At 41.9% G+C, this 24046-nt stretch overlaps 1 protein-coding gene across 4 annotated transcripts; it reads left to right on the top strand.

Annotated features, from left to right (window-relative positions):
* The first annotated feature begins 1395 nt into the window (after positions 1-1395).
* Positions 1396-23179, top strand: LOC137258093 (protein-glutamine gamma-glutamyltransferase 4-like). 4 transcript variants are annotated; one of them, XM_067795650.1, is made up of 18 exons: positions 1396-1549; positions 2965-3074; positions 7349-7452; positions 8411-8580; positions 9172-9429; positions 10555-10824; positions 11719-11837; positions 13948-14061; positions 14532-14706; positions 15418-15562; positions 16113-16216; positions 17706-17871; positions 18277-18371; positions 18767-18861; positions 19249-19444; positions 20146-20306; positions 21107-21252; positions 21959-23179. In XM_067795650.1, the coding sequence occupies exons 3-18, from the start codon at positions 7427-7429 to the stop codon at positions 22107-22109; spliced, it is 2391 nt and encodes a 796-aa protein (XP_067651751.1). In that variant the 5' UTR covers positions 1396-1549; positions 2965-3074; positions 7349-7426; the 3' UTR covers positions 22110-23179. The 4 variants fall into 4 exon arrangements, with proteins under 4 accessions (XP_067651751.1, XP_067651752.1, XP_067651753.1 ...); XM_067795651.1 differs by lacking the exon at positions 2965-3074 and having other exon boundaries at positions 1403-1492; XM_067795652.1 differs by lacking the exon at positions 2965-3074 and having other exon boundaries at positions 1449-1549.
* The last annotated feature ends 867 nt before the right edge of the window (positions 23180-24046 follow it).

Genomic DNA, 24046 nt, shown 5'->3' with positions numbered 1-24046 from the left:
GGAGGACATTACACTGTATTTTATGTATGTGTGGAATGGCATTAAGGCATAGAGACGTTTGAAGTTGCAGTCAGGACAAAGCGCAATAGATGCAGTAGTCTACAGTTCTGTAGAAGTCTACAGTTCACGCGTATGGCATAACATCCTTCCCCACCCCTCTTAGATTCCTTATCTGTCACCGTCAGACCTGCATCCCATAAAAACGCTTTAGTCAACATCCTTTCGACTCGAACCCTGAAGTCATAACATTTGCTGATAACATTTTGGACGTCCGTGAGGAATACACCGAGTAGACCAGGATTTCAGCATAATGAAGTTGTCTTGCTTTCCATAATGGTTGTTGATAATGCACTAAGTTTATGTTCATAAAATATTTCATTAGAAATTAAGAACTCATGATGACACATTTGTCGGCCCCGTGACAGTTACTTTCATGAGATCGACAGGCCACTTTCATGAGATCAACAGTTACTTTCATGAGATCGACAGGCCACTTTCATGAGATCCATGAACCCTACGCCATATCCTCAAGTTGCAGTTCCTGGAGTTTGCAGCACACAAGACGTTTCTGCCATTTCCCAGCTGTCTGGCTGACTACGTATCCTCAGACGTCACAGCCTCCTTCTGATGGTCATGAATCTTCGGCATGGTTTATAATACTGCCAGACGTCATGCCAGACTCACATAAACCCGAGCATCATGGCCACTGGTGTTCCTCAGTCTGCCTGGACGACACTGTACTCCACCGGTGGCCACGTGGTTTCTCTCAGGCCACAAGATTTCTCTGAAGTGAACTATAGTCAGTTTGCAGTGAAATCGCACTGATGAATTTCACTTTAAACACAAAGCTAAATCAAATGAATTAAAATTAAGATTGCGAATCCTTGCCAATTTAACATTTTTTTCAACGTAGGATAAAAGTTGTTTAACAAACGATCATAGATTCAAATAGCTTTTATTGATTTGTATTATTTCAACTTTGATTGATTAAAAAGCCGCATAAAGGGGTTAGGGCGAGCTTGAAACAATGCAGGTTGACGTGGAACTCTTATGAAAGTGTACAGTTGGAGTCAGTCACATGAGGCAATTTAGATGATTCTGATCGGCATGAAAAGCAGACATCATCACTATCAGAAAATGGATGTTTTCGCACTGGTACAAAACGTGACCTGCTGGCACATATAGAAGCATCTTTACGGCAATATCAGAAGCGCCAAGTGTTACCACTTTTATTATTGACGGATCTGTCACTGTTCAAGGTGAAACCCTCTACTGTCAAACGTTTTATGAATATGTCTTCTCTTGTCTCTCGCACTCATCAGGAGACTGATGATTGCAACTTAATTCATGTGGCTCATGTTGCAATGAAAAGATTATGTTACGAACAGTTGCTGCAGATGTTGTAGTGCTCAAAACACGCCGCCCTACCAACGCAGGTCTTGTACTGTATCTGTCTGTACAAACACAGCTTGCCAGGCAGGCCATACACGGGGTACGTCACTACTTTTACAGCCTTAAAGCCTCTGGATACAAGTACATCAGGAGAGTGGTAAATATGTTCTTTTACAGGCGACACTTCACCATGCATCAACATCTTGTAAGGAGTTGGTGTCTTGTGGCTGTAGAGTTGGTGTCTTGTGACTGTAGAGTTGGTGTCTAGTGGCTGTAGAAAGGGATGTAACAATATCTGCAAGCTCAAACAGTCCTCACTTAAATATTCTGGATCCTCGAGACATATAATCAGAATACGTGGGTAATGATTCTGTAAAACTTTCTAGTAATGCATCGATGACTTTCCAAAGCTGAAACAGTAGCGAGAGTAGACAAAGAAGTATTTAGCGGCTGCAAACGCAGGTGAAGATGCGAGTTTGAATTGGAATCCATTGAAGCCATGCTTGTGGTGAGAGCAATGACATCGTGTGGTCATTTTCGCTGACATTCGGGCACTCCACAGCAATACACATGCTCTTGCAAGCGAATTCAGCACGTTTCCAGCACAGTTGCTCCAAGGCGCTTTGGTTTTCCTTCGGTCACAGGATATCAGACTCAAACGGCATTCGTATTACCTCAGCTTCCTTGGAATCACCCAACTCTTGCAGCGACTAGGCTTAATGTGACTTTCCTTACCCATTCACCCATTCACAGCTATGTGGACAAGGACACAGTCACTGTACTTTGTCCATGCATACTGCACGTTGCTGTACCTGCAACGAGCAGTTTGCACGTATTCATGTGACCACCATCGGCTCGTTCGTGGATTGTTTTAAGAGCACAGGGGTGTGTATTGTACATTAGAGGTTGTAACAACACTGAAAAGGTGTGCACACAAAGGTGATTCCAAGGTTTTTACAGCCGGTCACAGGTGGACTCGATCTCGGCACCTCACATTCTTTGGATCACTAGCCCGACACCTTAGACAGGTCAGAGAGCCCGCTCACACCCCACACCCCAAAACTTCAGCTTGTGTGAAAATGAAATTATATTGAGTGCTTAAATATCTGAGAGTGATCACTATGCATCAGTATAATAAAATCAATAAATGTGCAAAGTTTCATGCTTTTATCATGAAATGCACAATTGATCTTTTTAGCCGCTCCGCCAATTCGCTGTCTGGTTTGTGTGTAGAGGGGGCAAGGGTACCTGAGCTGATTTTGAGCCCCAGCAACCTGACAGTGTCAAGATCACGCGTATTTCTTTTCCCGCAGTCTTCTCGTCAGCAGCAAAGCATGATACGTCACGAATGTTTAACGTGTTAACAAGCTTTAACCCATTCATTTTCGAAGGCCTCTCAGCCTTTACAACTCGCCCATCAGTAAAGTAGGCCACAACACACCTATATAAGGGCACACTATATCTACAGAGGCCGAGACTACATTCCTGTGAACGACCGTTTGTCAGTTCCTTTTGTTCGGGTGGTCTGCCACTGTGAAATATATATCCGCATAAGCGTATCGGTCGTTTCAGGAGAGTAAGCACCAGTCAGCTGCTTAAAGCAAGCATTCTGTAGAAAACCAGACGTCTGCATACCTGAGCTACAGGTGGAGATGTACATGTAGTTCCCTCTGCAACTTCAGGTAGGATAGCGTTAATATCGTCGGTCAGACATACATACCTTCCTCTTATGTCGCATGTATTTACTCACTAATGTATGACCCAGTAAATGTTTGCATTTGTTTGTTGTCTAACTCAGAAATAGCCAATCTGTTTGCCCAGGGGTAATGATAATACGTATGCTTCAAGCACACATTGGACATGAAGCAATACGCATGATAAAAGGACTATTATTAATTATAGCATATCCAGTCTACGTCAGTGTTGTTTTGTATTGTTATGCATATTCGTTACATGTCTGTTTAAACTGTTTTTTTCAGATGCTTTTAATAATTTCTGTCTGTTCATTTATCGTATGTATAATGCAGCTTTAGAATCAAATATATGCTTAACATCCTTTGTGTCAAATATAGGTTAATAATTTACATGATCATCTTAAACCGGAACAAATGCATTGAGGTATATCCCTAGTCCGTCATTAACACACCACCAGTATGTCGATCTGTGCATATGTGAGCAGGAGAACTAGCTATGTTTGAACAGTCGTGTATATATGTGCACACCTCCATACTTTGCGTGTTTCCAATCAATGTTTACACAGCTCTTAAACAGCAAACACATGTCGTTTCGACACGAGTGTAGTTAAAGCAGACTCGAAATAAGGACACGGCGTCACTTAATATATACGATATTTGCCCTGATCCCGAATAGATGCATGTATCACAATATTATCAATGGGGCATTTAGAGAAAATCCACTGATTCAGTCGTTTTGCAATGAACATTTATCCTGATTATTTTCTAGGGCAGGATTTTAACGCAGCATTAGCAACCCACCACAAGTTACTAAATACGGCTGTATGCTGCTTTTAGCAATATTCCAGCCACGTATGGGTTTCACATATTACACCACTGAGGGGAATCGAACCCAGGCGTGACGAACGAACACTTTAACCACAATGGTGCACCACCACCTTAACACGTCTTTAATATACACAGTCCATCAATAACCCATCCGTTGCCAAAATGGGAAACATCATTTAATTGTATTTATTTTGATTGGTGTTTGATTTTTGATACTTGCAGAAAGAATTTGAAATTTGAAATTGTTAGATTGCCAGCATGGATTTCTGCATGGAATTGTATATACCAAAAAGAACTTTTTAGGATGAATCTGGCTGAAAATACAATATGTTCTTTTTGTAATGGATCTGATGAGACCTTATTCCATGTATACTGGGATTGTGAGGAAACCAAAACTTTCTGGGAGAAACTTGAATAGTAGATTACTACACATATCCAAGCATATCATTTGACCGAAAAAAAAATGATTTGGTTTGGGTTTTTGGGGTAAGAGCCCATTACTGATTCACGGATTGTTATCTGCTAAGAGGTATATTTACACATGCTCTTTGGAAAAACAATTCCAAAAGCTTTTATTGCCAGAAGAAATAACAATGGTGGAAGATTTTTAGCCAAATGGTTTCCTCTCGTCCATGAATTCAAACCCTGAATGACCATAAATACATACCACTGATATTGATATTGATATTGATATTGATATTGATATTGATATTGATATTGATATTGATATGTGATGTACACTTAATCCACTGTATGTGTTTTATATCTCTACCCACTACATTGGGGTATGTGATGTACTCAACTTACTCATTTCACCCCACTTGTTGTATTTACACTTATTCTACCATATACCTTTTCATATCTCTGTGCTTACTATATTGGGAACAATAAAAAAGATGAAAAAAATAATCCATCCATCTTCTCCTTCCTCGCCTACATCACTCACGCTCTCACTCACCTTCTCGCATACACAACTTCACTCAACGTCTTGCACCTCACCTACATCACTCTAACTCATCTCCCCCATCTCTCCTACATCACTTTAACTCAACTCCCCCTTCTCTCCTACATCACTCTCACTCACCTTCTCTCCTACATCACTCTCACTCAACTTCTCCCTTCTCTCCTACATCACGTTCGCGACACTTCTCCCTTCTCTCCTACATCACTCTCACTAAACTTCTCCCTTCTCTCCTATATCACTCTCACTCACCTTCTCTTCTACATCACTCTCACTCACCTTCTCTTCTACATCACTCTCACTAAACTTCTCCCTTCTCTCCTACATCACTCTCACTAAACTTCTCCCTTTTCTTCTACATGACTCTAACTAAACTTCTCCCTTCTCTCCTACATCACTCTCACTCACCTTCTCTCCTATATCACCCTCACTCAACTTCTCCCTTCTCTCCTACATCACTCTCACTGAACTTCTCCCTTCTCTCCTACATCACCTTCACCCAACATCTCCCATCTTAACTACATCACTCTCACTCACCTTCTCTCCTACATCACTCTCACTCACCTTCTATCCTACATCACTCTCACTAAACTTCTCCCTTCTCGCCTACACCACTCTCACTCACCTTTCCCCTTCTCTCCCACATCTCTCTCACTCACTTTCTCCATTCTCTCCTACATCACCCACTTACTCCACCACCACATTGGCAAGAAGGATTTGGTTTACAAATATCCTGTAACGTTAATTGTGTGACGCAAAAATGATGAACATCGTTCAAAATTGTCACATAATACCTAATATTTACCACTTGATAACACGTAAATGCATTGCCCCGATTAAGTGCTCAACACAACTTAGGTAACGTAAAACGACCTGGCCTAAACATGCGTGTCATATGAGTCATGCATACAATGTACTTAAATTGAAAAAAATGCATGCTCCTCACTTCAGACTGAATATTGTTTATGGTCCACCTGACACTATATCAGACACCTTGTTGATTCAGGTGTGTTGTAACTCAACAGTTTGTATACGTGTACATGCACGCATTGACAATGTGTCACATGAAGTTATAGACAAATGGGCTATGGATCATGTTCTTTGTTTGCGCATGGTGCAAACAGCCCCGAAAGGTTAAAAATGAGCCTGCTTCACTTCAGGTAGGGCCTTAAAGAGTGTAAGTAAATGATTCTTTTAGAACATAACGTTTAGTTTTCGCGATCAACCAAACTGACATACAAAAAATCCCAAAACAAAACAAAACAAACAAACAAAAAAAAACAAAAACATCGCACACGTTTGGGGATATATATGTTACGTGACATTACATGACAGTTTGTGTCATTCATTGAAAAGTTACTCATAATTCGGGAATATATTTGACAGTGTTTTTGTGCCCTTTACCTATACCTTTCTGTCGATATACATTCCCTGACTCTCAGTAAGAATCATGCACAAATGGTTTATTAATGAAAATAATCTCATAATTGTGTCCCTCCTTCTCGTGATTTCGTAGGGGCAGTGGGGTATCCTAGTGGTTAAGGATTGGCTTGTCACGCATTAAACAGGGGTTTTATTCCCCACTTGGTTATGATGCGTGAAGGTCATTCGTGGTGTCTCCCGCCGTGATACTGCTGATATTGCTAAAAGCGGTGTAAAAACAAACACACTCACTCACTCACTCACCCACTCACCAGTCACATTTCAAATATTTTAGGAAACATTAAGTATGACCTTACCTCACACATATATGTCGTTTTCTGATTGGCTCAGCGCTCTTCTATTAATTTCAGTGTACCCCACTTCAAAGCGGGATAAACTGCAATGTAGTGCCAGTGGCAACTCATTCGGTACTCCTCATTCGATACTTCGTGGTAGTATTTATTTATCTCGAATAACACTGAATCACGCATGATGCATTTTTTTGCGAATGCAAATCGATAGAAGGGAGATAACCTTAAATCTATTTTCTTGTGTCGTCTGTAAAATCTAGCGATGGCTACGAATAGATTTGCCCCCCATTCCAATAAATACATTTTGACAAAACGTTCAAATGTAGACCATGTGAACGTTAAGAAGGGGAATTACACCGCGGGAATTGCACAATACAATACCTGCGGGAAAAACAGGAAGATCGTTTGATTCACACAGTTTGGTTGAAGTGTACGATCCTATACCCAAGTTTCAACCAGTTCAGAAGTCACCGAGGGAAAAAACAAAGCACCCCTGAACAGATGAGCTATACAAATGTGCGTGCGTGCGTGCGTGCGTGCGTGCGTGCGTGCGTGCGTGCGTGCGTGCGTGCGTGCGTGCGTGCGTGCGTGCGTGCGTGCGTGCGTGCGTGCGTGCGTGCGTGCGTGCGTGCGTGTACGCATGTATTGAAACCGCTGATTTCCAGTCCGAGTGTATCCTTAAATCACTGTAGAATTTTGAAGGCAACGCCTGTCTTTAGCTGTCCACATTACTTATGCAGAGACAACGCCTGGTGTTTGAGAAGCGTTGGTCGCTGTAGCCCCAACTTCATCATCATCCACTGACACCAACAACGACGATGTCCTTCCGGAGCTTCAACTTCAGGTAATTTTCTTCTTCATCACATTCTGTCATGTATTGTCTGATGTATTGTCGCAATGCAGTTTTTACTTAACTGGAGTTCCTAATTTATCAGATGTGTGCTGTAGAAACGTAAGTAACATCACATAAAAATACAGATAGTTTACAATTTCTCGGTGTAGTTTCAGTGTACGCCAAGTATGTTGTTAAGCAACTGTACCTAAGAGTAGACTGGGCCCCGAGTCTTTTGTATATTGTGTATTATTACTGATGAGGACCGGCAACGTCGTGAAAGTAACACTGTTTAAGGGCTAGCCTTTAAGCAAACTGCGAACCGAACGTGGACTAGAAATATTAACGGAGATCAAGCGGACAAGCTCCGCAATCTTCGATTCAGTGCCTACACTCACCACCGGAGACATGAAGATCGGCTGTGTTGGACTAGAACAATAGTTTTGTTCACGCATGTAAACAAAATCATATTCTGCGTATCGTTAACTCATTTGATTTGACTTTGTATGCGTAAATCTGAATTACCCATGCGTAGTTTATGTAGACACGCACCCTACAGCCCTGATTACATAGGCGTGTAACAGTTTGTGATGAAGGATAAATGTATGGCCATGTAAGCTTTCACTTACTCTCCGAATACCTACACTTTTGATAGAAATTCTTTTGAACTGAACAGGAGCCTTAGTGAGAAGGGAGGTTAGAACTTGAGGATGGAATCTAAACCCTTATTTAGGGTGAAAGCACTGAAGAGAGCACCGAATAATGCAGTTCAGGTTCTGTTAGCTATGTTGCGAAACCGTATTCGAAACCATGATTAAGATCTACTCCTTTCAACAAAGAGCGACAACTTTTGGCGCCACTGAAGTCCTGCTCAGCCTTGACCTACTTTTGAACCTACAATAATATAACGCTTCCAGGCTAAAATGTATGGCCAGAGCATGATAACTGACTACACGCTGATATGTTACAGTTCCTCTCGAATAGGGAGAAGTCGGTTCAGGGAGTCATGGTACTCCTTTGGGAGAACACGTCCCACTATGCTGGAATTTGATAGCCGCTTCCGGAGCAGGTGGCGAGACGACCTGGGAGAAAGGGAGATAACAACGAGGGAGGTTGAAAGCGTTGGCCAGGACGTCACAGGTACTGTTGGTTTCACTCAGTGGTTGGCTCAGGGTGTGTCCGTTTGCCGTTTTCCATTCTGGCCTCGAGGCAGGCGCTACAAATATATGCAGATGAAAACAAATAAGGAAACACATGAAAGCACAAGCGTCCTTTCTTTTCCAGGTATCTTCACAAGGCATGTATTGCACTGTGGGTGGAACTTTGGAAGTATATAAAGGAACACTTGTCCTTTCATGTGTTCCATTATTTCTTTTCATGAGTATGTGTATATATCCTTTATGTATTAAATCACTAACAAACTATATGGCTTTTACTTTATGTGGTCTCTGCTAAGACTGTTGTGGGTAATTAGAGTTGTTATATCCCTGCCATGTTAGAATTTGTACAGTGTATTTCGTATAATGTCTGAAATTCTAAAGAGTGCGTGTACAAAACCGGCCGGCATTACCGGGCTTGAACACGAAGAATGGGTGTTACTACTCTTAAAACACGTTAACGTGATTGGTATTTCCAGAATAGAATATGCAGAATGGACACTGGTTCCGGAACATTTAAGACATTTTGGACTGTCAACGGTTAACAAATAACCGTTTCATTTTTCTTAAACAGTAGACAAAGAAAGGGTGGATGAACGATCGGAGATTACAGGAGCAGATTTGACCTCGAAACTGCACGTGACCAACCTTGACCTCAACATAGCGGAGAACACCAAGAAGCACCACACTGACATGTATGAGTGCACAGAGGTCAGGGGTCATAAGGAAGCCGAGTTGGTGGTCAGGAGAGGACAGCCCTTCCTCATCACCATCACCTTCGACAGACCTTACGACATCGACAAGAACGACATCACGCTTTTGTTCAACTTAGGTAAGTATGCATCACGTGCTGTTTTAACCTAATTTCGCGTCATACTAGCTCCTCACAAATAATGAGTGAGTTCAGCTTTACGCCGCTCTCTGCGAAGAAGCAAACAGAAACACATGCAAACAAGTAACGTTCCACTGAGCAATATTCAAGTATTTGAAATACTGGAGTGTGGTCCGAAAAATACAGTAATTTACAAAGGAAGGCTACTCTAGGATGTAATGCAGGTTGTTTTGTGCCTTCTAGGTAATTACATTTTCATCACGCTAATATATGATCAACACTGCATAGAAATTCGCAGCATATGTATTGAAACGATGCTGCTAGCGTCTTGTTGACGACATCCTTTCGGCATCTTTAGCTGAATTGATAATCATGGATATTGTCCCTATAATATTAATCCGTTCACCGATCCTCAGTTAAATCGATCATATATTTAAGTTTCAGTAGGAGATATTCTCCCAGTTGTGTTATTTTCTAAATACAACCTGGTTTACAACTTATAAATATTGAAATATACTATTTCGTACCATACACACAGATTGAAAATGAATAGATTTGATCTTTTTATCCTCAAGGTTACAACACTTTAAACACTATATGGGTCACGCGGGTACAAATGCATGTTTGTCCCAGTCTGTACTGTACCAACTTGTTTTTCTACAAAGCCAACCACTTTTCTGCAAAGCCAGCCACAGAACACCTTTTTTCTGATTGTACGAGGGTTGGTACAATAACTTTCTTTTCACTGTCAGTTTATTTGTTTCAGTATATATTTATCGCAAATGACCTCGAGGGATACCACTTTTATCCCATGAATACAACACTACCAATTACACCACGTTAGTTCCAGACAAAAGGTGTGACATTCACCCCAGTATCAATATATTCTCCCCCGTCTGTAGCAAGGCATCAAAGTAACTGATCTCATATTAACGAAGTTCCACTGTATTACATTTTGTCTAGAACAACTTTACTAACAAGCAGGTTGTGGAATGGTTGCTGCCTTTGGAAGAACCGTGTGATCTTGATAATCCGCATTGACATGCATCGTGCACTGATGCTTAAGTTGGTACTGATGTTGTGATGCTCTGATGAATTGTCCATTAATCATGAATCTCCACGCAGCGTGTAGCGAAAACGACAGCACAGTCGAGGAACTCTTTAAAGTGACGGAAGACGGAGACACGTCCTATAAGCCACGGAGGTGGGGCGCCACCGTCGTCAAGAAGGGAGGTAACTCTCTCACGGTAGAAGTGTTCTCTCCCGCTTCCACCCCTGTCGGAGTTTGGGATTTAATTGTCAGGACCACCGTGGACGTGGAGAACGGCAAAGACCTCATCTGGCAGTACAACCACAATGAAGACATAAACATCATCTTTAATCCTTGGTGTAAAGGTGAGACACAATTTAAAACAAACGTTTTAAATCGGGGACGTAGCTATTACCTACCATTTAAAAAAACGTGAAACAGAAAAAATACAGCCAAATACAGCAAGCAACAAGCAAACACAAACCCAAAGAAATGAAAAGTTTTCAACCTATCGCGCTTACGCAAAATAGTTGGTTTGCAGCACTCCTGTAAATCACCCGATAATACAGGTAGATACGAAAAAACATAATTCAATCTGTTAAGCTGATATTAGATCACTTGGGGAATAGAAATAATACTGATAAAATGCACATTGAGCAAAGTGGAACAAAGTTTGGAATGCAGAGTTGCCTCCTTTAGACATTCTCGGATCCGCTGATCGACGATTTTAATCTCAGAGGCACATTCGTCATGATCTGTGGATAATGATTGTCATAAGAATGCTTTATGGTTTCACAAAAGTAGTACGCAGCAGTTAGTTCTTCCATTCCGTCTTGATGTACTGTTAAGTACAATACCTGTAAAACAAACTAATTAGTTTCCCCTTGGTCATCTGCATCGTCTGTAGGTCTCTCTCAGATTACAAGAAGGAAAATGTCCCAACTCAGACTAGATTGACACTTTTCATATTGTCCAGGCTTCTCCTGTTTTTGTAGGTGTGTCTATTGTGATATTTATATTTCTCTGATTGGATAGTGCACCCAAACCTTTCCTCGAATTATTCGGCAGCACAAATTGCCCTAATTCTGAAGAAGGTGTTTGTCTGGGCTGGTTTTATATTCTAAATGTGAGTCTAAAGCTGGTTTGTTATATTTTTCACTTGTTTGACCATACATTGGCACGGCACATGGGCACATGGCAATGTTTAAAGATGAATCAGAAGCGATTCAGTTTGATGAACTGTATGTTCTATCGGGCAGAGGATGTGGTGTATCTGCCTGACCAAGAGTGGCTAGCGGAGGCTGTTGAAAACGACTCGGGGATGGTGTACCAGGGGGATTACTTTAACATCAACGCCAAACCCTGGTACTTCGGTCAGGTGAGTTACTGCAGAGGTCAGGTGTGGTAATGGCAGATCTTTCAGGTAAGTTACTGTTGAGGTCAGGTGTGGTAATGGCAGATCTTTCAGGTAAGTTACTGTTGGCGTGTGGTGAAGTACTGGTAGATGGGGTAGGTGAGTTACTGTTGGGTGTGGTGAGGTACTTGCAGATCTGTCAGGTGAGACACTGTTGGTTGTGGTGAGGTACTGACAGATCTGTCAGGTTAGGTACTGTTGTGTGTGGTGGGGTACTGACAGATCTGTCGGGTGAGATACTGTTGGGTGTGGTGAGGTACTGACGGATCTGTCAGTTGAGATACTGTTGGGTGTGGTGAGGTACTGACAGATCTGTCAGGTGAGATACTGCTGGATCAGGTGAGATACTGTCAGGTGAGTTAGTGTTGTTGTCTGGTTAGGTATTGACAGATCTGTCAGTGAAGCTCATTTCAAGTGTTCCCTGTGGTGCAATTGCTGGAATATTGCCAGAAACGGCGTAATACCCAATTCACTCACACACTCACTACAGGGACATTTTATAATGTTGTTCTGATAAAATTCAATGCATATCAGCCAGGCGTCAGTTGTACCATCAGCTGACATTAACATTACGTTCTCATTTACAGCTTATAAGTATAGACAAATGTCCTTTTAAATAACAACTATCTCTTAAATTGGAGCCGCAAAAAATGTTATGCATTATACGAGCTGTGAAGAGACTACATTTTTAACAAAGCTTAATTGTTGTTTGACGGTCATTTGTTAGTTTGCACATTACATTAGCAGTCAAGGACCAAGCTTCGGCCCTGTATTTTTTACTAGTTTAACAGATGTCTTTCAAGTTGCCGTGGCTGGGGTTTGTAAACAGGCATAACCGGTTTGTGGAAATGTCGCTCCAAGGTACATAACTGCAGAAGTTTACATTCCAAAACATTAAGGTCAAGAATGAATATAACTACTATAAGTAATAAAATAAAATCCCTTGTTACCAAGACGACCGTCATGTGATTCGTCTGAGTCATTTCTAAATATAGGTCATAACTAGGAAATTGAGGAAAGAATATTGCCAAGATGGCGAGTTTGGGCACGTCATGCGTTAACTTTTAAGGGAAACAACACGACAATGCGACCAAGCTATGATATCCCCTGTAGAGTTCCATACATAAAGGACAAGACTGTTTTCAGCTGTTCGTGTACAAAGTATTTAATACGCATGCCTACCCAATTACACGGAAGATGTTGGAGTGTTAACAGACCGTCCTTCATCACAACATTCGCTTGTATGGACACCATCATCCATGTCCACTTCAATCAGACATGGCATCACTTCAAGGGCGACACAGTGATCTTTTGTGTTGACAGACACTGTCAAAGTAACAATGCAGAATGAAACATTCTGATCATAACTTGATCAAACATTAGTTGAAACTTTTTTTCTGTAGTTTTTGATATATCTATTCAACATATTGTCTAACATATTCAGAGTTTTGAACAGAGTGTTGCAGTTATATCAGCTTGTGAGATTCTACGTTGTAATGATATTCAATAAAAAGTCCATACTTTTTATCATTACAGTTCATCCCCAACACTATCTTTCTGAAGACATATCGATATTTCATAACGTGCCTCATTTGGTCGGCATAAAAGTCGTCATTTTGCAGAAAAAAAGAATTTACAATGTTAGATGATGTAATGACCAGGTGCGGTCTAGATCTGAGACCGTGGGTTTTTTCGGGTTTTTTTTTGCTAGTTTGTGCACTAAGTTAAATGTGATTTGAACCCCTAGGTGGAAACCCATTCTTTTTAGGACATGTTTAATCAGTGGTTGATTTGAATCCTTTGATGAAGAGCTAGGCTTTAATCTGTTGTTGATATGAACTCTTTGATGGATACCCACTCCTTTAAGGACCAGGTTTTAATCTGTTCATAATTTGAACCCTGTTTTGGACCATGTGTTATCTGTTGTTGATATGTATCCTTTGGTATGAATTAGATATGAATCTCGTTTGAGGACCAGATATTAATTTGTTACTGATATGAATCCCTAGTTGAACACCCAATTGTTTGAGGACCAGGTTTAACCTGTTCATAATTGAACCAATCTGTTGGCCAGTTTGAGGACGGGATTCTGCACGCCTCTCTCCACCTTCTCAGGAAAGGCTTCAACTTCAAGATGACACGTGCCATGGGGAACGCCCCCAAGGTTGCCAGAGCGCTCTCCAAGATAGTGAGTACTCACGTCAGCCAAAATGGATTGTCGAGAACGTGAGCTCACTTCGATCTGAAGGCATTCCTGTAAATCCCTAGAAGCATCCAGTTGAGACCAACGATAGTGTCAAACACACGCTCAGCTCGATGACATTGTTAGAATCTACATCGAAACGTCCATCTATGCACTAAAGAAGAAACTGTCACCCATAAAGTTATCTGTTTCATTTTCGTAAAACAGTAGATCGAATTTGAAGTAGACACTTCCAATAGTATTTGGTGAATGTTAATTGCCTTTGCAAAGTCCGTTTCGTCAGCTTGACCTTTGGCATGAAGGCCATCAAAATCCATTAGTAACTGTTTAGAATGAACTAGGAATGCGTAGCAAATATATACAAAATATATGCACACAGATTAATCAACAAAAGTTAAGTATCCAATCAGATTATGGGCACTGCAACCCTTCATGCTTTTTGATGTTTTGCTCAGGTGAACTTCAACGACGACAACGGCGTCCTGTACGGGAAATGGCGAGGCGGTTACGACGGCGGCACGCCACCGAATACGTGGACAGGGAGCGTGAAAATCCTGAAGCAGTACATGTCCACCGCCAAACCGGTTAGGTTCGGACAGTGCTGGGTGTTCTCAGGGGTCCTCGTAACAGGTGGGGACAACGAGAATCTGTTCTGTTGTTTGAGAATGGGGAAAATCCGTATTGTTGTTTTATAGTGTTGATGAACAAATCTGTATTATTGTCTGTCAGTGTGGATGAGCAATCTGCATTGCTGTTTAACAGTGTGGATGAACAAACCGCAATGTCATTTGGCAGTGAGTATGGTTGTTTAGCTCTAGACATTTGCTGGGGTTGGTATGGGGTGGGGTGGGGTGGGGTGGCGTAGTTGGGGTGGGGCGGATTGTGCGTGTTGGAAATCCACAGTATTGTCATTATCAGCAAAGGAAAACTGTCAATGTCATTGTTACCAGTATCGGCGAACAATTCTATTATTTGTACAGAGAACAATTATCACTTTGACAAATATGCAACAAGCAATAGTGAACACTGTAGCTGCAGTTCTGTGATGCGTCCCTTGGGTACCCCAAAACATGTGGCTCTTAATTTGAATCCCCAATTCTCATGGTTATATCTGTGGTTTTGCCAGCACCAAATCCGTGTTCTTTGGTTTCGCCCGTGCTACACGTCGGAGAACTGCGTGAGATTGAGGTGACACAACGTGACAACGTGACAACGTGACAACGTGACAACGTGACAACGCTAACTAGCAATAGTCATGCATTTTCTAGGTTAAAAGCTATGTTTTTGAGTGTGAATATTATCGTAATGAAGATACATATATATTTCTCGCTGTGTCCACAGTGTGCCGAGCCCTAGGACTGCCCTGTAGGAGTGTCACCAACTATGAATCTTCTCACAACACTGATAAGGAACGTCTAAGCTTTGATGAAATATACCGACCCAACCATACGGGTGGCTATGTCAACGTCTCCGGCGACAGGAAATGGTACGTATGGGGGTTCATGTTCGAGGACAGTTGTAAGATGGTGCCAACGCTGTTCTGGACCAATTTAGGGAATTAACAGAGTATAAGAGTATTTGTTTGTTTTCAAAGCTGTTTTGGGACATCTATCGATCATTGTGAAATGTTTAAAGAATATTTCAAATTATCTAACAATAGCAAAGTCTAGAATAATTGTTCGTGTTTTACTATGGTATTGCTGTCGTTTGGATGGCAAGTAACCAGTATCTCACGGTTGATGCAAGAGTGAGTAAGTTTAGTTTTACGCCGCTTTAAGCAATATTCGGGAAATATCACGACGGGGACACCAGAAATGGACTGCGCACATCGTACCCAAGTGGTTAACTGAACCCAAGCCTGCAACGTGACGAGCGAACGCGCTGACCACAAGCCCACTCTACCGCCAGGGTCATGTATGAGCCTAGCGTGTTCAGGGAGATATATACATATATACAGGAGTATTGCCGAGTGACGTGTGTTCTATTCAGTTTTAACCTGTTTACATATGATGAAGAAGAACATTTCAATTTCCCAGGAACTTCCATGTATGGAATGAGGTATGGATGAGTCGCCCGGACCTGGGGAAACAGTTTGACGGGTGGCAGGCCATTGACGCTACGCCCCAGGAGGAAAGTGAAGGTGGGGTGGACACTCCGATAAAGCCATTGATGCTTGACGCATAACAACGGCCGTTGATACTTGAAGCACAACAACATCCATGGACACATGATACACAACAGCAGCCATTGATACTTGACACACAATAACCACCATTGGTACTTGAAGCACAACAACATCCATGGACACATGATACACAACAGCAGCCATTGATACTTGACACACAATAACAAATGGATTGTCGAGAACGTGAGCTCACTTCGATCTGAAGGCATTCCTGTAAATCCCTAGAAGCATCCAGTTGAGACCAACGATAGTGTCAAACACACGCTCAGCTCGATGACATTGTTAGAATCTACATCGAAACGTCCATCTATGCACTAAAGAAGAAACTGTCACCCATAAAGTTATCTGTTTCATTTTCGTAAAACAGTAGATCGAATTTGAAGTAGACACTTCCAATAGTATTTGGTGAATGTTAATTGCCTTTGCAAAGTCCGTTTCGTCAGCTTGACCTTTGGCATGAAGGCCATCAAAATCCATTAGTAACTGTTTAGAATGAACTAGGAATGCGTAGCCATGGACACATGATACACAACAGCAGCCATTGATACTTGACACACAATAACAACCATTGATACTTGAAGCACAACAACATCCATGGACACATGATACACAACAGCAGCCATTGATACTTGACACACAATAACAACCATTGATACTTGAAGCACAACAACATCCATGGACACATGATACACAACAGCAGCCATTGATACTTGACACACAATAACCACCATTGATACTTGAAGCACAACAACATCCATGGACACATGATACACAACAGCAGCCATTGATACTTGACACACAATAACAACTATTGATACTTGAAGCACAACAACATCCATGGACACATGATACACAACAGCAGCCATTGATACTTGACACACAATAACAACCATTGATACTTGAAGCACAACAACATCCATGGACACATGATACACAACAGCAACCATTGATACTTGACACACAATAACAACCATTGGTACCTGAAGCACAATATCATCCATGGAGACATGATACACAATAGCAATTGATAATTGACACAGAAAAAGAATACTTTGCCATGCAATAGCAACCACTAATACCTTACATTCAGTAACATTCCCCAATATTTGGCATACAGCTGCAGCCAGTGATACTTGACATATAATAACTACCACTGATACTTGAAATGCAATAGCTACCATTTAGAAATGCTATAATATCCATGGATACTAGAAATGCAATAAGAACCATTGATATTAGAAATGCAATAACACCCAGTGATACTTGAAATGCAATAAAAACCATTGATTCTTGAAATGCAGTGAGAATCACTGATTCTTCAAATGCAGTAGCAATCAGTGTTAGTCGAAATGCATTAAGAACCACTGACACCTGACATACAGTACCGCCAAAGCGAACACACTTCCTCACTCACCTACTGCATTGTCTTTTTCATGTGTTACAGGCGTGTTCTGTTGTGGCCCCGCCCCAGTTAAGGCCATCAAAGAAGGGTTGATCTACATCGGCCATGACACGCCCTTCGTGTTCGCGGAGGTAAATGCGGACTTCGTGACTTGGGAGGAGGATGTCATGGCCAAAAAGCTGAAACAGGTGGCGCGGACCAGGAATATGTAAGTAACACTCTCGCACCAGTCACTGCACCAGTCCGGGTCTAATTGTAATATATCATACAGTATATATTAACAGAATAGGTCTCCCGACTGGCAGGACTGTGTCCTAGAGAATCATAAGTTCCAAATTAGTATGGACGTCCCTGATTAACGCTAGCGATTGTCACAAATGTGTTCTTTATAAGCAATACCAGCTTTTGCACATGAGACGGTAGAGTAGCCAAGTGGTTACAGCGTTCGCTTGTCATGCCGAAGACGTCGTTTCTCACATGGCTGCAATGTGTGAAGCCCATTTCTGGTGTCCACCGAGGCGATATTTCTGGATTATTGTTTAAAGCCCTCACTCATGCATATGTCCCTTGCTAGAAGATGATCCGTCCTCGTGGTTTCCTTATTTTTCCACAGTATCGGTAAAAATATCAGCACCCACAGTCCATCCCAAGAGCCACAGGACGAGTTGCAGCGACTAGATGTAACTGACCAGTATAAGTATCCCCAAGGTAGGCTAACTCTCACTAACTGGTGGACTGAGCATTCCACGCACCTTAATGAAGATTAGGAAAAGCAGTACACGCATCTTGAAGTTAGAATGATTGCCGTGAATGTTGGCAAGTACACTACACGCATCTTGAAGTTAGTATGATTGCCCTGAATGTTGTCAAGTACACTACACCCATCTTGAGGATAGTCGGAATGTCCTGAACCACTACATGCATCTTGAAGATAGTCTGATTGTCCTGAACCTTGATAAAAGCACTACACGCATCTTGAAGGTATTCCACACACACACACACACACAGAGAGAGAGAGAGAGAGAGAGAGAGAGAAAGCTGCTGGTCACTGGTCAGACCAGGCCTTTTCCCATCTGATGTTCAGTAACTTTGTCGTCTCACAGGTTCCACTAAAGCAAGAGAGGTGCTCCGACAGGCCCAGGCTATGTTCAGGAAGGACAATCTAGCTGACGATGAGGATGAGCTGCCGATGTCACAGGTCAGGGCGAGAATGTAACACCAGGGAGTGCTCGGATTCAATGTGTGGTGCATTAATACATGTTCACATATTCACGTCTCTCATACTGACCAGGCGACAAGTATACCCATCCATGAAAGACTAGAACGTGGCGCAAGTCAAGATTACCACTGTTTCTGATTATGAAGAACGTCTATGGGCTTCTTTTTATTGCATTTTGTTTCAATTTTTTTTTTCTATGAAATATGATCATATCAGAGACTACATGTTAGTCTATATATATGAGTATTGTAACAGAAGGAGCTATGAAAAGGTTCCATGGGCTAAAACGTTCGGTTGATTATTACATACATATATATTGAACGTTTTAACGTGGGAGGTATTTTATGTTTCAATGTCTGACGTCAGGCCATTGGACTGAGTATGGACAATATCGATGTCATGGTGGGAAAAGGCTTCTCGGTAAAGATACACACCCGCAACAACGACAACGTCGCCCGCACCGTGACCCTGTCTATAGACATCTTACACAAGACCTACCACGGCATGATGACGGGGATGGCTGCACAGTCTGAACAGACGGAGACATTACAAGCAGGCCAGAGTAGGTGGATCACTGGAGTCACAGGAGGCGTGTGATGATTACACAATGCCATTTAGAAAGTGGTCAAATGCGACATATGTCATATTTGGGATTTCACTTTCTTAGTAAAGTACAAATTCTTGTACTGTTTCGGTTGAGACCCATTCGGGATGTGTGATGTATAGATGATATATCAGAGTCTATGTCATGGTACTTTAACGATACGAGTGTCTAAATGTTGGCATTTCCAGAGAGATAGCATGATATGAGCATGAATATACCATTCTGTTTATAACCGAAGTCGTCAAACTGAGAAATATAACCCAGATCTACTTTCAAACATGTGCTGGCTACCCGCCGTCGCCGCATGCAGAACGTAACGTCTCAGAAGAAACGTGACGTCGTAGCACTGTCCATGATGCCACGTCACCATGACTATGTGATATTTTGCCCTTGGGCATTGTATAAAAATATGAATCCGATATTCTCACTCTCTTAGGTAATAAACTCAGATGTTACTCGCCGTTGTATTGCCGCAGTAATGTGTGCGGTTATGACGTCAAAATGGTATTAGACCGTGATAATGCTGGAAAACTGCTAAAACTAACGTAAACAACACTCACTCACTCACTCACTCACTCACTGATTCACTCACCCACCCACCCATGTTTTTTTTATTGATGGCCGTGTGGAACATCACCTAAGAGGTATTGTGTTTACAGGCCAGACTTTCACCCTCAGTGTGACGCAGCAGCAGGCAATGATGCGTCCACAGGAAGGCTTCAACTTCCAGATACAGGTTTTCGCGAAGGTCAAGGAAACCGGAAGTCTGTTTACACAACACTACAACGTCCAGCTGCGCCGCCCAGACCTTGTTATAAAGGTGGGATTTCACTGAGTGATATATTAGACCGTTAATAGAACACGGCAGCTGTTTTTGACAATGTGAAATTGACACACTATGCTTCCACTGTTAAAGCCGGGGAGACACTTGAAATGGACATCTATCTTTACCGACCCGCTCCCATCAATATAATATATACTGTCATATGCCCTGTGTTATATAGGATCCTTCCACTGTTAGGGCCGGGGAAGCAGTAGAAGTGGACGTCACCTTCACCAACCCGCTCCCATCAATATATTATAAGTTGTTCACTTAACATACTTGTGGTCATGAGGGGGTCATGGGCATACACTTCAACCAACCCGTGTGGAATCAAACAATTCGAATCCTGCATTATGCTATTTCCCACAGGTATCGTCTCAGTAATTTCGCTGCGGTGTACTTCCCCTTCTTAATATCCATAGGGACTGCAATTGAACGTTTTGTCAAAATTTATGTATTGGAATTGCGAGGCAGATGTTTTCGTAGCCGTTGCTATATTTTGCAGACGACACAAGAGAAACGGATTTAGAGTTATCTCCCTTCCATCGATGTGCATTCGCAAAACATCAGAAATTTCCGTACATCATATGTGTTTTAAATGCTGTTCGAGGTAAAGGAGTACTACCACGAAGTACCAAATGAGTTGCCATTGGCAGCGGGGTATATTTTGAAATGTACCTCGCTTGTAAGTGTGGTGCATTTAAAATAATAGAAGAGCGCTTAGCCAATAAGAAAACGTCATTATATGTGAAGTAAGATAAATGTATATATACTGTCACATGTCCTGTGTTATATAGGGTCCTTCCACTGTTAAATCCGGGGACACAGTAGAGGTGGACCTATCCTTCACCAACCCGCTCCCTGTCCCCATGACCAAATGTGAGGTGGAGATTGAAGGCAACTTGAAAACGGTGCCACCACTGATGGACAAAATCACAATAGGGTCAGTAATACATTTTTACTTTTACAGTCTTTTACAGTCAAAGTACTTTTCGTTACACTCCAGTACTGAGCCTAACAAAACCTAGTAGGAGGTCGGTTCAGGTAACCTTTAGGATTGAGCAATCAGAGCACAGTTAACCAAATCGCGAAAGTGGACATTCGCACAGATCTACAGAACTTCTACCTCGGAAAGGTTTGTACCCGAACGATTCCGAATGCAATTTCCCATACGATCGCTACCGGGTAATGCATACGGAGCACTCTACACATACTGCCAACAGTGAGTAAACAGTCGCTGAGAATAGAGTTTATTTATATTCAAGGATGTCAGCTTATGAAAATATTATCTAATGGTAACCATGTCATTAAAAGCCATAAGCATATCTACTGCAGGCCAATGACTCATGAATGACCCATTCACAAACTCGAAACGCTACCGACTCACACTGAGCCATTCACAAACTCACTTTGAAAGACCTGCTACCGACTCACATTGACTCATTTACAAACTAACACTGAAATATAGCTACCGACTCAACTTTAGACCCACATACTGAGCACTGACCCACTTACACTGACTGGACGACTCATATTGACCTAATCAATGACTTACTGACTGACTCACAATATCCAACACACTGACTCACACTGACTGACGGGCACACATTGAACATCTCATTGATTCACCCACTCATGCTGATTTTCAGGAGCATCTCTCCTGGACAGACTTGGAAGAAGACGATAAAGATGTGTCCTACATTCTTTCCCCGAACCAAGAAGAAGAGAGAAGCAAGCTTTGGTCTGGAGTCGGACCAGCTTGGGGATGTTCGAGGCTCCTACAGCGTCCAACTCACCTAAACAGTCCACGTTCACAATTATAGGAGATTGACGTGCAACATCTCCCGCTTCCAAATTCCATAGACTAGCAGTATTAGAGCATGTGGCAATATTTTTGTACTCTCTTCTCTTGCCACGGATTCACTGCACATGATGAAATGAAACTACATGTAATACACTGTGCACTGACAATGGCAATAATGCGTAGTTCGGTTGGAGTTTTATAAGTGTTTCTACTTATTAATATGCGTGTAATCGTAGCTTCAAATAGATAGTCCAGTGTTAACACAGGTTATTCTTGCACCTAAGGCCACACTGGTGTGCATTATAGTAAGCTCAGTTAGCATGACAGTATTCCAGGTGCCATGCTTCGACCAGTTGCATGATGGTAAACTCTGGAATCAAAGTTGACCCACATGTCCAAAATGCGTCATGGTAGGCTTTGGCAACCGAGTACCACAATTGGCCGATATGTAAAATGGTAAACTCTGGTGCCATAGTTGATCCACATGAAAAAGACGTTAGATCCCAGTTTCACTCTTGTCCGCAATGCATGACAATAGGTTTTGGTAACCGAGGTACTATAACTGGCCGATATGTAAAATGGTAAACTCCGGTGCCACAGTTGGTACAAATGCATGATGGTTTAGCTCCGACACCCCAGGAGCTTCAGCGGGGCCCACATTCGTCATTGTAATCTCCAACACCCGGTGGCTCGGTCTGCCCATAGGCCAGCGGATCACTGTACTTATCAGTTCGTACGCATGGTTAATTATTACACTTACATGTTATGACTGCCCACAGACGTGTGGACACCACGTCTATATCCGTCTGATATTGGATATGCTGAATTGTGATGGTTTACAAGCCGGAAGCAGCAACACATGATTGTATTATCGAATATGAGACAAATGACATAAGAGGTGATTGTGTGAGAGATGAAAACTATTTCAACATTTGCTTTCATATACAGTATACAACAATTATCAATGTTTGACACAGCCTTCTGCTTTGTGCACCTCCGTATTACATGTTACATTTTGCGACTTTATTTGTTACACATAATCTGAATTATAAATTTATTTTCCGTTCTTGGTATTATTTGTTATATTTTCACATTTATGTACATACCTGCACACTATAATATTAAAGGAAACTGTGAGTGAAATTTTTAATATACAATACTAATTTTGTTTGAACTCAAATCTGGGTGCTTTCAGAAGCTAGGACTACTAGTACCAGAAACTGCATTGGTTCTGCATGTGTAGCACACACCTTGTCCTGTATATATTAATTCCAAAAGACCTGTCGCACTCATATACGTAGCACGCCAGCAGGCATGGTGTACTGCTTGATGTCACCACGGTACCATTTGTACCATTTGTACCATGTTTGATGTTTAACGCCGCACTCAGCGACATTCCAGGTTTATGGGGAGACATTTGTCACATTTCATGTACCGTATGAGTTACCCGCCGTACCGTATTGAATGAATAAAGCCTACTGGTTGGTGTTTTGTTTAACGACACACTCAGCAATATCGAGTCTGGAACAGACAATCCAGTGATCACCAGCATGAACATCGATCTCCGCAAATGGGATTCGATAACATGTGGCATGACCAACCTCCTGAAACAAGCATGGGTTACTGAAACTCAATTCTAACCCGGATCCTCACGGGTCCATCCAGTGGCAGGTTACGACGTAGCGTTTTCATCGTTTTCATCATTTTATCTTGCATATTTCCAGTTTTACTCCAGTTGTCTCATAGCAACTACACTACATGTCAAAAGAAAGTTATCACTTTCAAAGTAATTGTATAGCAATCGACAATGCTGGTGGTATAGGTCTGAACCCAAACAGAAAACATTCGCCTAAACACAACATGGTTCCGGTTACAATGCAATGCTCTGTCTGAAACCTTCTAAGGACTTAAAACGTGCAAACGTAATGAAGGG

This window comes from Haliotis asinina, chromosome 12 (assembly GCF_037392515.1).
Source record: "Haliotis asinina isolate JCU_RB_2024 chromosome 12, JCU_Hal_asi_v2, whole genome shotgun sequence".
In the NCBI taxonomy this organism is placed as follows: domain Eukaryota; kingdom Metazoa; phylum Mollusca; class Gastropoda; order Lepetellida; family Haliotidae; genus Haliotis; species Haliotis asinina.
Note: the sequence above shows the minus strand (reverse complement) of the source record. Positions and strands in the feature narration are given on the sequence as shown.